Raw genomic sequence first — 13,981 nt, 5'->3', positions numbered from 1 at the left:
TATATAAAGTAAATAAATAAGCAAATCAACTGGTCTGCACAATTATACAGCTAGTTCATTTGGCCACAACAGTACTGCCTATTGTTTCTGTGTGGGGGATTTTTGCTAGGATACATAGAGCACTGCCCTCTCCCTACTGGCTCATAGGCACAAAGTTCATAGTTTCAGACATTTGGGTTCCCCCATGATTAACTTTTGAAAATAACAAATTCTGTCCTCGAATAAGGACAGTGGGCCCTAACAGATTAAAAATGCCTGTACTTAGAACCATTGCTCCAGGACATACAAATAAACGCAAACTAATTCACAGTTATCTCAGCCAAGTAGTTCAGGATTAATCATCATCTAATCCATTATAACCCCATCATCAATACAAAGGGACAGTTTAGGCAAGTGACAAGTCACTTGTACCCTTAGTGGCATTATATGAGCAATTAACCCCAACCACTCCCATTTGCATGTAATCCTGTTGGAGTGTCTGAACCCACAAAACAAGCAGGCATTATGTTTGGTTATATAATTACTGCCCAGTATACTGTAGTACTGTCAACAGTTTTGTGGGCCACAAGAAACCATTTGGCTTGTCACTCACTGTAAAATCACCTGAAGGTAGCATTACACAAGTGTACTGACGGTGAGCAGCCCCACCTACCACTTTCAGGATTATTAACATCTAAAATTATATCACATAAATTTATTTACCAGTATATAATTTTCAGCAGAGTAAGCAATTATGCACATTGCTCCTGCATTTTTCATATTACAATATGAATATGAAACCTCTTAACAACAGCAACAATTAACAACTTAGTAACATTAATAATGCTCTGATGTAAAAAAAAAATGTTTTACTATAAATTTTGTTTCAAATAAGTGGAATGTAACATCCAGAGGTTTCAGGTCCCAAGCAAACTGGGGTCACCTCAGCTGTCAGTTGTTCTGTTCCTCATAACTGTGAAAATGAACATAAAATCGTTGTTATCATTGCTTGAATGAATGAATATGCCCTTGAAATCTCTTGAGTCTTGCTCTACTGTAAAAAAAAAAAAAAAAAAAAAAAAAAAAAACATTCTTGAAATGGTGTTGTCACCACAGTTTAAAAAAACTATCTTGAAACAGTGTTGTCACCACAGTTTACAAGACATGTGACTTCGAGCAGACAGGGATTTTCTTTGCCATTTACATGAAAGGTCAGGTAAACCAAATTAACATCCACAGTTATTAAAGATGTTTGCTACAAAGATGGAAGTATAGGAATATTGTAATGCAAAAGGCTTATATGTACAGAAAAATACTGACTGGAATTTCAGTGCTCCTCTTGTATTCACTCCCATTTACTCCACCAGAAAATCTCATTTACAAAACCACATTTAATTTTTACTGAATACTGCATTCATATTATAAACTCACCTATGAAAATCATACATCCTTTTCAAATACAGCATAGATATTTATACAATATATTACTTCTTCCTCTTCTGTCACATTTTGCCTTGAAACAATTATGGAGTGAGACATATACAGTATTAACAAAATTAACTGACTGGAAATGTGATAAGATTTGGTTATGGGAGAAATAACATGAAGGATTCTATTTTCCAATATGTGATGTTTAGCTCTGTCATTCCCACACAACCTATCACACCATAGAATAGAAATATATATAAGATTATTGTCTTCACCTAAACATACATGACTGTCTAAACATACACATCTATTAAGGCATGTGAACAGTTAAGACACATTCTGTACTGTCAGGCATACACCACAGTCATACACAAGTATACTCACTACCATTCTTTTCATATTACAAATAACCCACACTCACAAGCAACATGGTGAGAAAGTGTGAATGTCAACAGCAGAATCAGTAAAAAATATTAAATAAAAGAGTGAAGGATACTGTATTTAGATGGCCACTTGTCAGTTACCTGGCCTGTGGTGACAGAATCTTGTCTGTGGATTCCCTGAAATTCATAAAGAGGATTTGTTTTAGTACAACAATATACACAGACCTTAATCCTATGGAGTGACTAGATTGGGTAAATAAATATACATATACAGTAATTACATTGAGTGAGAAGTGAATGGCCTTTGTACAGATGAGCTGATGAATAATAATTTAGGTTATACTCTCTGATCCAATAAAATAATGCATGTTATGTTGCAAACATTACTGGTATACTCTGAATTTAATTTTTTCATAGATATATAAAATGTTTACATCATTCAGTGTACAACTGATGGATCTCCAACTCAAACTGCTATAAATTATTTATGCTATGTAGAACTGGCAGGATTTGCATGCTTAGGTAACTGTTTCAATTCATTTTAAATATGCTACTGGAAGACACAATGCAAATTTGGTATGGGAATGTGTCCCAAATTATGTACTTTTCTGTGTTCTACATTTTTGGCATTACCATTTCAAACACTGTACACAACTGACCTACCAGGTACTATACAAGATAACATAATTACTGTTACCACTGTGTATCTGTTTCACAACCTTGAAAGACTGCTGTACTGGATACAAAATTTTCTTATACATTTTAGACAGAAAAAAAAAGTACATTTATAGCTGATAGTGGAAAAAAAATACATTAGAGTATTAGCTCTCCATAAGTTGACATATTGGTATTAGTAAATCACAAATAACATACGGCAGAGTAGCAGCAGCTACTGGTCTGAAGAGTAGTTTATTGATCTTTCCTTTATATATTGCATTGTTTCTTTCTTTCTTTTTTTTTGTTTTTGTTTACCAGTTGATATTTTCATTTTTCTCTAAATGCTGATTTTTTTTTTTTTCTACCTTCCTTGTAAATACTGGAAGTACTGTACTAGCAAAGAAGAGGATTGGATTTGTCTAGAGTGTGATATTAATGTGTGTACAGAAAGCTATTCTTAAATTTCTCTGGAGAACCTTCAACATAATTTACCAGTGTACAATATAGGCTACCTTAGAATCTGTAACAGCCTGATATTATACTCATCAGTTATAATAATTATCCATAACCTGCTATAAAATAGTGCTATGTCATTACTATATCTTCATACATACTGTACTTGTATCTGTTTAAGTAATGCTGCACATCTTTAAGTTACCCATTCTGTTTTACTTTATACATGCAGAATACTGAGCTGATATCTGTGGCAGTTGTGGAATGTACAAAATTATTGAAAATTAACTGTTCTAACATAAATAACATGAGCTATATACTGTATATAAAGCTAAAGTCATTGGTTAATGGGGCTTTCCAGTATTATGGGTCTACCAGGGGTTGTATGGAAGGGTTCTTATATATATATATATATATATATATATATATATATATATATATATATAGATAGATAGATAGATAGATAGATAGAGATACAGATATACAGTAAAAGTCCTGTAATCCGAATCGCAGGGGACTGAGGGCCTTTCGGACTATTGTTTTTTTCGGACCATTGGGAGGGATCTTTGAAAACATTAGAAATATGTACATGATCATTAAATAAACACTTAAAATGATATGGGTTATTGTTTTACTCACCAGAAATGCATAGAATTGTATATGAATAGTTGCAGGCAGGTACACCCAAGTCCAAGAGCAAGTCTAAACCAGATAAAGCCTTAGATAAAGCTCCCCCAAATTGGAAAAATCTCAAAGACTTTCAAAAAATTTCGCCATGACAAATTCATAGTATTGGAATTTTTGGATTATTGGTGGCCGGATTAGAGGACTTTTACTGTATATATAAATATACATACAGTATATACAGGTGTTCCTCCCCTAACGCGGTTTACTGTAGTGCAATATTGCTCTAACGTAGCATGATTTTGCTGCAGGAAATGCACATTCTGATGCGGACACTGTTAGTGTAACGCAGTAATTTGAACCAGGCGGGCCGTGATGTGGTATGAGTCGCGCAGCTTCACAATACTTGATGTCACCACCCGCCAATCACGCTTCGCCTTTCTCGCTTTCCCAGCCACCCAACCAATCAGGACCCCCCTACCTCCCTCCCACCTCCCGCATTCCCCTCTTGGCCCACTCCTACCCACACCATCCTCCTCAGCTTGCCTCGTGTTCTCCCCCTCTACTTCATCTCCGGCGATGTGTGTCTGCTCTTCTCCTCACGTAAGGTACAATAAATAAAAAGGTCCTATTGACCTAATGTATTTTTTATAACCATATTAAAGCTTTTAGGAGGTTTAAATTGGGGGATATAAAAATATTTTGCACCACAAGGGGGAAAAAAGTGGACTTTGGGCATGGGTGCGGAAGGAAATAGGGGTTATCAAGAGTCTTTCTAAGGCGACATTTGCCTAATGCGAGGTCGGTGTGGAAGCAAATACCCACGTTAGGGAAGGAACACCTGTGTATATGTATGTATGTATATGTGTAAATATATATATATATATATATATATATATATATATATATATATAAACAGTAATCCCTTAATTCACGCAAACTTTTTTCACACGATTTCGGTTATCCATGAATTTTTTCGTACAATAATTAAAACATAAAATTATCGTAATCAAATATATAATTTTAATTTATGAGAGAAATAAATAAAATATAGAAATGCCTACCCGCTGCCCGTGCGCATACTTGTGTTGTGTGTGTGTGTGTGTGTGTGTGTGTGTGTGTGTGTGTAATTCACCGGGTCGGTCAGGATCACCTGATGGTCGTGATCGTCAGCTTTTACCCTCCCGGAAAGGAGCTGAGAGCTCATATAGTCCGATCTAAGGGCAAGGCTGTGACTTTCACACATGCACACACCTGTCCTCTTGCTCAAAGGGGACAGTAACCACTCACTTCATCAGTGAAACTTTTCGCAAGCTGAGCGAGGCACGAACTCCCGTCTACCATATGGCAAGCGAGAACGTTACCACTGCACCAGCAGTGTGTGTATGTGTGTGTGTGTGCACGTGGGTGGGAGGTTGGTCTACCACGCACCACACAGTCAGTTTGAATCCGACGGTTGAACCGTGCATGACTCGCGAATCGTTATATGTGGCTTATTTTTCTGCCTTCCAGTGATTGCTTGCCTTGTTTGCCAACATAGGGCCTAAGCATAGTGCTAGTGATGCATGTGGTAAAACACCAAAGAGGGATCATAAAGTGATGTTGTTGACAGAGAAAGTTAAAGTGTTGGACAAACTTAGGGAAGGAATGTCGGCAACAATTCGCTGTCAGGAAGATCCCCCGTCATTTATTTACATACCAGTTTATTTAGCAAGTACACTAGTTTTTTTTACTTATATGAGTTATAAAATCCCCCTAAAAATTAGTTATTAAAGTATTAATTAATCAGTAAGTATATTTATAGAATGAAGGGGAATCGTCCAGGGTGCAAATTGTCCTGACGGGGAATCATCCATGTTTTGATGACGAATTGACTTGACAGCGAATTGTCTCGGAATTGTTTGGGGTGAATGAGTCAACTGTTCATACAATAAAGAAGGCAGAAAATAGCATACGGGAGGCAGTGAGGGCCAGTGCACCAGACTGTGCTAAAGTGTCTCCACTATGCCTGTGCTTGTCAGCTTTCAGCAAGTGTTAAATTTCTTACATTTTTGTTGTTTTTCATACTTTATGCTAGTTTATTGGGTGTATGTAGTGCATAAACAGTATTATTCAGATGTAATACACTTAATACACATGCGTAATTACGTGCACACATGCGCAGAACGTATACACGAATTTACCACATATGCGAAGGATCTGGGAACGTAACCCACACGTAAATTAAGGGATTAGTGTATATATATATATATATATATATATATATATATATATATATATTGTATATAATAAAATATGCTTCAATTAAAGCCCTAGTTTCTTGTTTGTCAGTACTATCTTATCAGCTTTGTGTATACAAATACTGTACAAATATTGCAACAACCAACCTACATCAGTGCTCTGAGGTAACTACAAAAGTGGGAATTGTGCTTATGGCAAAGTCAGACAACCCTTTGGTTGGAAGGCAAGTTGGTAAGGCCTGTGTATTTCTGGTATAGTTAAAAATGGAAAATAAAAAGACTGGTGAATAAAAATCTTTCCACATCCTAAAAGATGACTGACCATGCCACAAATTGGACGTATTGTGGGTTTCTTACTTGGGATACAAGGTCTTTCATAATTAGGGCTCTCAGTGTTTCAATGACCTGGGAAAAATACTTATCTTATTTTCAAGATTCTTTAAAAATGATAATGTACATATGTATGCTGGGTAAAGCACAAAGTCTTGCGTACAAGTAACATTTTAGCTGCACTATGTTCTGTTGACGCAGCAGGGCCCTTCCAACTCTGGGGATGCCATAACACTCTGGTACCTTACAGAATAGCAACCATCAACTCCTTAAAGCTGGTGACATCTTACAATGTACAGCAGTAACTACCAACTGCCTCCACCACACTTTATGCACAGCCAAAGTACACAACTCTACACAGCAGGCACACTGATCTAAAGCGCTGTGTTCTGCTCATAATTGTAGCCAGGGGTGTAGCTGAAGGAGTGTAGCAGAGGAGGCTTGAGCAAATCCATGGACTCTCCCTCTACATCATCCCCTACTACATTTGAGGAGCCAGTAGGTGTCACAAGGTATTCCTCATTCACATACCCAATGCTGCTTGATTCCAAATTTGAATTGCTCTTCTTCAAAATGCTCTTAGGCTTACACTCAGCACTTCCTGGAGTGGTCGGTGTGCGGCCAAGACTCCCATATGTAGTGAGGTTGTCAGTGGTGTTGTGGCGGTTGGCAAGAGTGAGGCGGGGTCGTTCTCTCACTGACGGGGAGTGGTCACGTGTGTTCAGGGTATCTAGGGTGGTTTTGGTTGACTCAACCTGGGGAATATCCAGTAAGAAGTGGTCAGTCTAGAAATATTAACTCTCTCACTATGAAGTACCTCCTCAAAACTAATACCAGGTAACTGGTGTCAAGAGCAAAGCAGAAAGTATCACCTCTCAATAATAAATGATATAGCAGAAGCATGACACCATTTAAAAGGACATCACTATCTTAAGAGCATCAAGACTTAAAGTATTAAAACTTCGATGTTCAACGGTGAGTGTTCTATCTTGTTACTGTATTTAGATGTCATAGTCAGATCATAGTTATGCAATCTGTGTTATTCTAATGATGTATTTTAACCTCTGCCCAAGTCTCAAAAGCAATGATGTTGCTCAACCTTTGCCTTTTAATGAATTATGCGAGAAGCTTCATTATCTGTCTGTTAACTTCCAAATTTAACTGTACTGGCAAAACATAAAAGGCTACCTTCTTCAAATCCTCACAGTTCTTTACAGTCATTTAACTCTATGATTCTTCCCCTACTTTCATTATCATTGTATTTTCTCTATACTACTAACTTGTTCCATGGCCATCTTGCACTTCTTCCGTAAAGCCAGAAGGCAATCAAGCTGACCCCTAATGATGCGGACATTCCAGGCAAAGTTCTCCATGGCTCTGTTAGCTTTCTTCCCCTTGATACCAGCTGATGAAAGGAGGGACTCTAGCTGATCATACATAACCAGGGCAGGCTTCAGTCGGGACTCCAATGAATGTCGCAAATCCTCTCCCTGCTGTAGAAATTGATGGATCTCTACCAACACCTGCAGAAAAAGGGTTGTAAAGATATAAACAAATAATCTTAGTATTTGAGAATTCTTAGTATAAGAAATGTCAGCATTAATGAGTTTTCAGTTGTTTGTCTACAGGATGGATAACCATATGCTGAAATGAGTAGTAGTAGTTGTAGTAGTAGTAGTAGTAGTAGTAGTTGTAGTAGTAGTAGTTGTAGTAGTAGTAGTAGTAGTAGTTGTAGTAGTAGCAGCAGTAGTAGTAGTAGTAGAAGCAGTTGTAGAGTAACTACAGTCTGTCTGGCTAAGCAGACCCATCAACTGCAGGCAAACAGTTGCCCTTGCAAGTTCATTCCATGCAATGAACCAATGTTCCCTTGTGGTTAATAATGCCTTGCCACAGCAAGGCATGGGGAAGTGCCTAAAAGTTTGGTTCCTGGTTGGATGTCACATTTGCTTTTCCCCATCTACTTTTCATGGTCACCATAGTAGGCTCCACATCACCCTGTTTTTGGTTATATGGTTACTACCCTGCACTGTAAATGGTTTCCTGGGTTACAGGAAACCATCAGGCTTATTCAATGTACAGTAACTGATGGAAAAAGGTAAGCAGCAATACAGCAAGTGAGTGGAGGATGATTGCTATATTCTACCACTAAAACAATGTGTATAAAAAAGTGCAGTGTAAACACTGGCTAGCTGAAAAACTGTGGCTTGCATAAAAGGCTGGTCTAGTTTGGTGCTCGTATATTTATCACTTACCTCTTATTTATGGAAATAAAGTACCTGTAATGGTACAAATGAAATACAGTATATTTGCTGTCTGTCATTAAATGCTTGCATAATCAAAAGATCTACCCCTACTCAAGAAACAAAGGTATTTCATGAAACCATTACCTGTATTTGACTTGACTTGCTCCCAGCACAAAAAGTGAGTAAATACTTCCATTGTACATGTCCCTAAGACTTGTGGGTGTTTGGTATATTGTTGTTTACCACTGATCTTTTATTTATCTATAGCCAGATGCCATAATCCCATAAGGGGTGGCTGTTTGTGCTAGTTGTTTTACGGGGAGGGGCACTAACCCCCTGCCAACCCACTTGTTGACACATATGGAACATGTATAGGTTGGTTATATGGCTACCAACCAGCGTTGGCAAAGGTTTCCTGACTTACAGGAAACCATTAGGCTTGCCACTCAATGTAAAGCTACCTGAAAAGGAAAGAAGAGTAATACAAAGTGACAGGAATGATGGGAGAAATAGGAAGGGAGGAAGGCAGGAAGATAAAAGCACAAAAGGTAATGTTATAAGCAAAATTATTAATTATGTAAAATCACATTTCTCTGCTGTTAATGAATTGCCCCGGGCATTAAAGGTGAGTAAAAACTATCACAGTACATATTACTAGGCCTTGTAAGTGTTCAGTTGTTGGTATTTACCTTCATCCTCCTATTATGAAGATAAGATTACAAGATATAGTTTTATGAATAACATTATTTACTGTATTGTGTATAATTAAATGTTTACAGAGAAAATGAGATGACTCCCAGCAACAAGGGTGAGTGAATATTCCCTTTCTGCATATTCATAACCTGAAGTATTCCATCTATTGCTACATACAGTACTATTAACAGCAGTTGATCTGCATCATATAAAAAATTAGCATGATGCTTAAAACTTGTATCAAGGTGATGGAAATGAGCCCAAAGGGGAGATGCTATATATCACTTTACTATGCCATGCAGAATTTTATGCTATCACTGGGAGTGCCCACCAAACCTTCTCTGATAGTTTAAAGCAAAACCTATGAAATGTGAATGAAATAACCAGTTCTTGGAGACAATAGTATGAAAGACTGACAAACCTTCTCTAGCGCAGTTTCAAGCCGATGGAGATGTGTTGGGAGTGGAACAGACCGTGAGCATCTCAACACTGGAATCTAGAAGGAGTAATATTTTAATACTAGTCATTGGAATGATTCTAACCATATTTCTAAAGAAAAACAAAAAAATGAAGATGGTTATGTATGGAGGAGCCAGGATTCTGAGGGGCTTGAATGATGTGTCAATAACTGTGTGGCCCATTTCACTGACTTGCCATTGATGGGTTTCCCACTTTCATACTTTCTCCCTCCTTGTTTCTGGAACCTACCTCATCCCACCTTGTGGTGGGAACAAGGTTGAGGATGAAAAGGAGATGCTTAATAATTGCTAGTACTGTACTTTTTTCAAACACAAAATGATCCACAGGTATACATGGAAGGGGAGGATTTGACAGACCATTAGGCACTGGCTGATAACATGTATGTAGATGGTTAAACAGGAAGGTAAATGCTTAATACAGTACTACAGTGTATAGGGTAATAGGTGGTCTTTCTAGCCAGTATGCAGTAGTAGCATGGATAAGCGTACAAAAGGGATGGGCAAGTAGAGGCAGAGGAAGGCAGATGAAAGCAGGTGTAGCAAAGGGAGTAAGAAAGCTAGGGTAGGAATGAGGAGGGAAGAAGAAAAGAACAGGAGGGAAGTGGAAAATCAACTGGGTAAACATAACTTGGAGCAGATGAAGGAAGTGCAATTGTTGGAAGAAATCTGTGTACCAAATGAGGTTCTGTGTAAAGGCGTGGATCCATCCTAGCATACATGCCGATCCACACTCTCATTCTGTCACACATGTATGATACCCCTCCACTTGGTCCCAGTCAGGCTGTACAGTATATATCTACTTTTGCATCTTTAAGCACCTGCACAATCTTCCTCATTTTCTTTTTCATCATTTTTGCCTCTAATATTTTAAGTTGCTATATGAAGACAGTCTTTTACATGGTCCATGATCATTAACTGTGGGTCAAGTGATTCAGAGGCCATTTATTTCTTTTTTAGTTGGGCATTTTTTACATACAAAATTGGTCATCAACCCATCATAAACCCTGTTAGTCACCTAACATGACATGTAGGAAATACGGAGGTAGTACAGCGGTCCTTTGGTTATTGTGCATAACTGATATGAAGCATGGCGTGGGGTAACAAAATTGCACAATAATGAAAGCACAGAACCTATGGGATTTATCCTACTGTAACTGGTACCAGGCATCCCAAGTGCAAGACAAAAATTTCACTTTTAAAACATTAAAGACACTTTAAATACATACCTACTGTTCTGGTAAGTATCAGAAACACACACAGGCCTGGTTAGGTTAATAGAAAGTGATGAAAAGGGCACAGTAAGGAAGAAACATGTCCCATATGGAGACCTGAGATGGGCTTGAGGTGAGGGGCTCTAAGGCTAGGAGGTGAAGAGTTAGTGGTTTCTGCCACCTGGGCTTAACTCCTCGAGTAAGGCCTCATTTCTGAATCCCTTAAAGCCAACAGAAACCACAGACACCACACCATCACTGTCGGCATAAACCAACTCCAGTGCACAATAATGATTTATTTATTTTGTTGTTGTTGTAAAAAACTGTGTGATAACGATAGGAGTGCAGATTTTCAGCTTGCACTGATAACAAAAACTGCTAAAACCAGATGCATGATCACCAGGGGATCACCTGTATAAAAACCTCTCATCCTTGTCCCCAGATGAATCTGAGGATTCATGTATTATTATAGTGGGTATACACTTGATTTCTCAGTAGAGGCATTTGATGAGGTAAATTTGTAGGCACTTGCAACCAAAATGGTAAAAAATATACTGAAGAACTTTCTGTTGTTGCTCTAGGCTGGCAATGCCCATGATTGGACGAGTACCATGTTACGAAGAGGGAACTAAAGCATCACTGGACCGGGCTTCTCTCATCTTAAAAAGCTGAATTGGTGAGGCAGAAACATTACAGAAAAAAGAAGGATGGGTGAACAGTATCTATTCAGATTTCATGAAAGCATTTGACAGAGTACCACACCAAAGACTTTTATGGAAACTGTACCATCAAGGAGGATTCCAAGGCAACTTGTACTGTTGGATGCAAGATTTTCTCAGAAAAAGGGAAATGAGAACAGTACTAAGGGGAAATTACTCATCATGGAGGGAAGTGACTAGTAGAGTTCCTCAGGGATCAGTGCTGGCACCAGTTATGTTTTTAGCATATATAAATGACATAGACAGTAACACTGGAAATGGATGCTATCTAAATATGTTTGTAGATGATGTAAAAATATAAAGGAATATTACTAGCACTGTTTCTTGCAGACAGCTACAAGAAGAATTAAATAAACTTCATGAATGGAGCAATAAATGGCAAATGGAATTTAATGTGGACAAGTGTCATGTAATTAAGTTTGGTAAAAGTGAAAAAAGACCAGATTGGGATTATAAGTTAGGATGATCAACCCTACATGTATCAGAAAGAGAGAAGGACCTAGGAGTGATTATCAGAAACAGACTATCTCTGGCTGACCACAGCAGCGAGAAGGTACACAACACATGTACACTGCTTGCTAATATGAGAAAGCATTTACGTATATAAATGAAGACATGCTGAGAAAGATAATAACATCATTAATCAGACCAACCCCGGAAAATGCATCAGTAGTCTGGAATCCTCATCTCAAAAAACATAAATAAGACAGAAAAAGTACAAAGGGCAGTTACAAGATGGGTACTAAGCTTAAGGGATCTAAGCTACGATGAAAGACTAGAAACACTGAATCTACCAACACTACAGAAGAGATGGAAAAGAGGAGACATGATTATGCTATATAAATTAATGCATCTCGGGGAAGGAGATAATACTGTAGACATAAATGAAATATAACCTATGGGGAAGCATCAGCAAGAGGACACTGCAAGAAACTACATAAAAAGAGGCAATAAAGATGTAGGGAAATCCAGTTTCCCAATTAGGGCAACTGATCAGTGGAATGCACTATCGAATGAAATAGTGTGTGCCAAAACTATTCATAAATTTAAGGATATGCATGACAAAATTTGTTAAAAACACGGGACAGTACGAGCTTGACTCATTCGTGTAAAGATACAATTAGGTAAGAAGACGCTGCACGCACGTGTGTGTGTGTGTGTGTGTGTGTGTGTGTGTGTGTGTGTGTGTGTGTGTGTGTGTGTGTGTGTGTGTGTGTGTGTGTGTGTGTGTGTGTGTGTGTGTGTGTGTGTGTGTGTGTGTGTGTGTGTGTGTACTTACCCCATTCTCCTCCTTGATGGCCAGATGTGAGGTGTCTGGTGTAGCCATGTAACGGGAGATGGCAACTCCAAGACACTGTTTCATGTTGGCTGTATGGTCAAGGCCACACTCATCTTGCAAGTCTGTCCATGCCCCCTCTACCTTATCTTGTTCCTGCTCAGCATCTATAAGAGCTGATGATGCTTCCTGAGATAACAATAGAGATAAGTTATTAAGATGAAAAAGAAGACCTGAAGAAATGAATGAAAGGCTAAAGTTACCTAAAATGTGTACACTTTCAACAGAAGCAAGAATATCCTATAATGTGTTAGCAGAATGTATTTACCCTTATTTATGTAGTAACTGTATGCCACTCTGAATGATGTCTTTATCAGTACTGTACAAAAACAACCACACTCCATCTGAAGACAGAATATGAAAGTACAGTACTGAACAAGAAATTATATACAGTATTAGTAGATGGAGGTGTTCACCATCCACTCACTCGATGTAGTGCTGCATCAGGTGTCTGCCCTTTCCTCTCTTCCATCCTTCCTCTTCTGTCTTTCTTTCCTTCAGTTTTTCCTCTTCCTTCTGCCTTCGGATGACTTTACACTCCCTGCTCTGTCTTTCTACCCTTCATTCTTTCCTCTTCCTTCTGCCTATGGATGACTCTACACTGAGTGACAAGCCAAATGGTTTCCTGTACACCAGGAAACCATTTACTATGCTGGGTGGTACCCATATAACCAAATTATGGTGCCTGGTGGTTCAGTGTATAATTAACGTGCTCCAATCAGATTGAGCCCGTGTAGGTTTATATCCAAGGGGTGGTTGGGGATTATTGCTCACGTAATGCCACTCAAGGATGAGTAAGACTGGTCACTCTCATCTCAAATGTTAGGACCAACTTGCCTAGCCCTGGGCTCCTACACTCCTCATGGGGTGACACAGGACTGGATGATGGATGGATGGATGGATCTACTTAGAAAGAATCCTGAATAAAGATTTTCATCATCATTATCATCCTATCCCACTTAACTATTAATTCCACGGTGTGTATTACGTCCAGCTGTCATCATCATCATTATCATTGTATCCCAATCCTCCCCCTCCCCCCCAAAAAAAAAGGATGGTAGGATCTTGAAACAGGAGAAAGAAACCACTGAACAAGAAGAACTATTAACAGATTGCCAAATGAAATGGGACATACATCCATTCACTCATCATTCATACAAATTTTTGGTTCTGTCTCACAGACAAAATCATCCAGACAATTTTTAC

At 38.4% G+C, this 13,981-nt stretch overlaps 1 protein-coding gene across 4 annotated transcripts in view; it reads right to left on the bottom strand.

Moving 5' to 3' along the window:
* Nucleotides 1-707: 707 nt before the first annotated feature.
* LOC145405374 (inactive phospholipase C-like protein 1) overlaps nt 708-13,981 on the bottom strand; it is a 454,317-nt gene continuing 441,043 nt past the window's right edge. For 3 of the 4 annotated variants that reach the window (XM_080276781.1, XM_080276779.1, XM_080276780.1), the window contains exons 19-22: nt 12,719-12,904; nt 9,452-9,526; nt 7,375-7,617; nt 6,469-6,849 (exon numbers count right to left, since the gene is read on the bottom strand). In XM_080276781.1, the coding sequence (XP_080132907.1) occupies nt 6,469-6,849; nt 7,375-7,617; nt 9,452-9,526; nt 12,719-12,904 (885 nt within the window). Of the gene's footprint in view, nt 1,968-6,468; nt 6,850-7,374; nt 7,618-9,451; nt 9,527-12,718; nt 12,905-13,981 lie in introns of those variants that run through there. The other variant, XM_080276782.1, reaches the window with a different exon arrangement.

The sequence above is a fragment of the Coenobita brevimanus genome, chromosome 66, assembly GCF_032717465.1.
Source record: "Coenobita brevimanus isolate Jiangsu-jjx chromosome 66, ASM3271746v2, whole genome shotgun sequence".
Classification (NCBI taxonomy): Eukaryota; Metazoa; Arthropoda; class Malacostraca; order Decapoda; family Coenobitidae; genus Coenobita; species Coenobita brevimanus.
The sequence above is the reverse complement of the archived record's forward strand: the minus strand, read 5'-3'. Positions and strand labels throughout refer to the sequence as shown.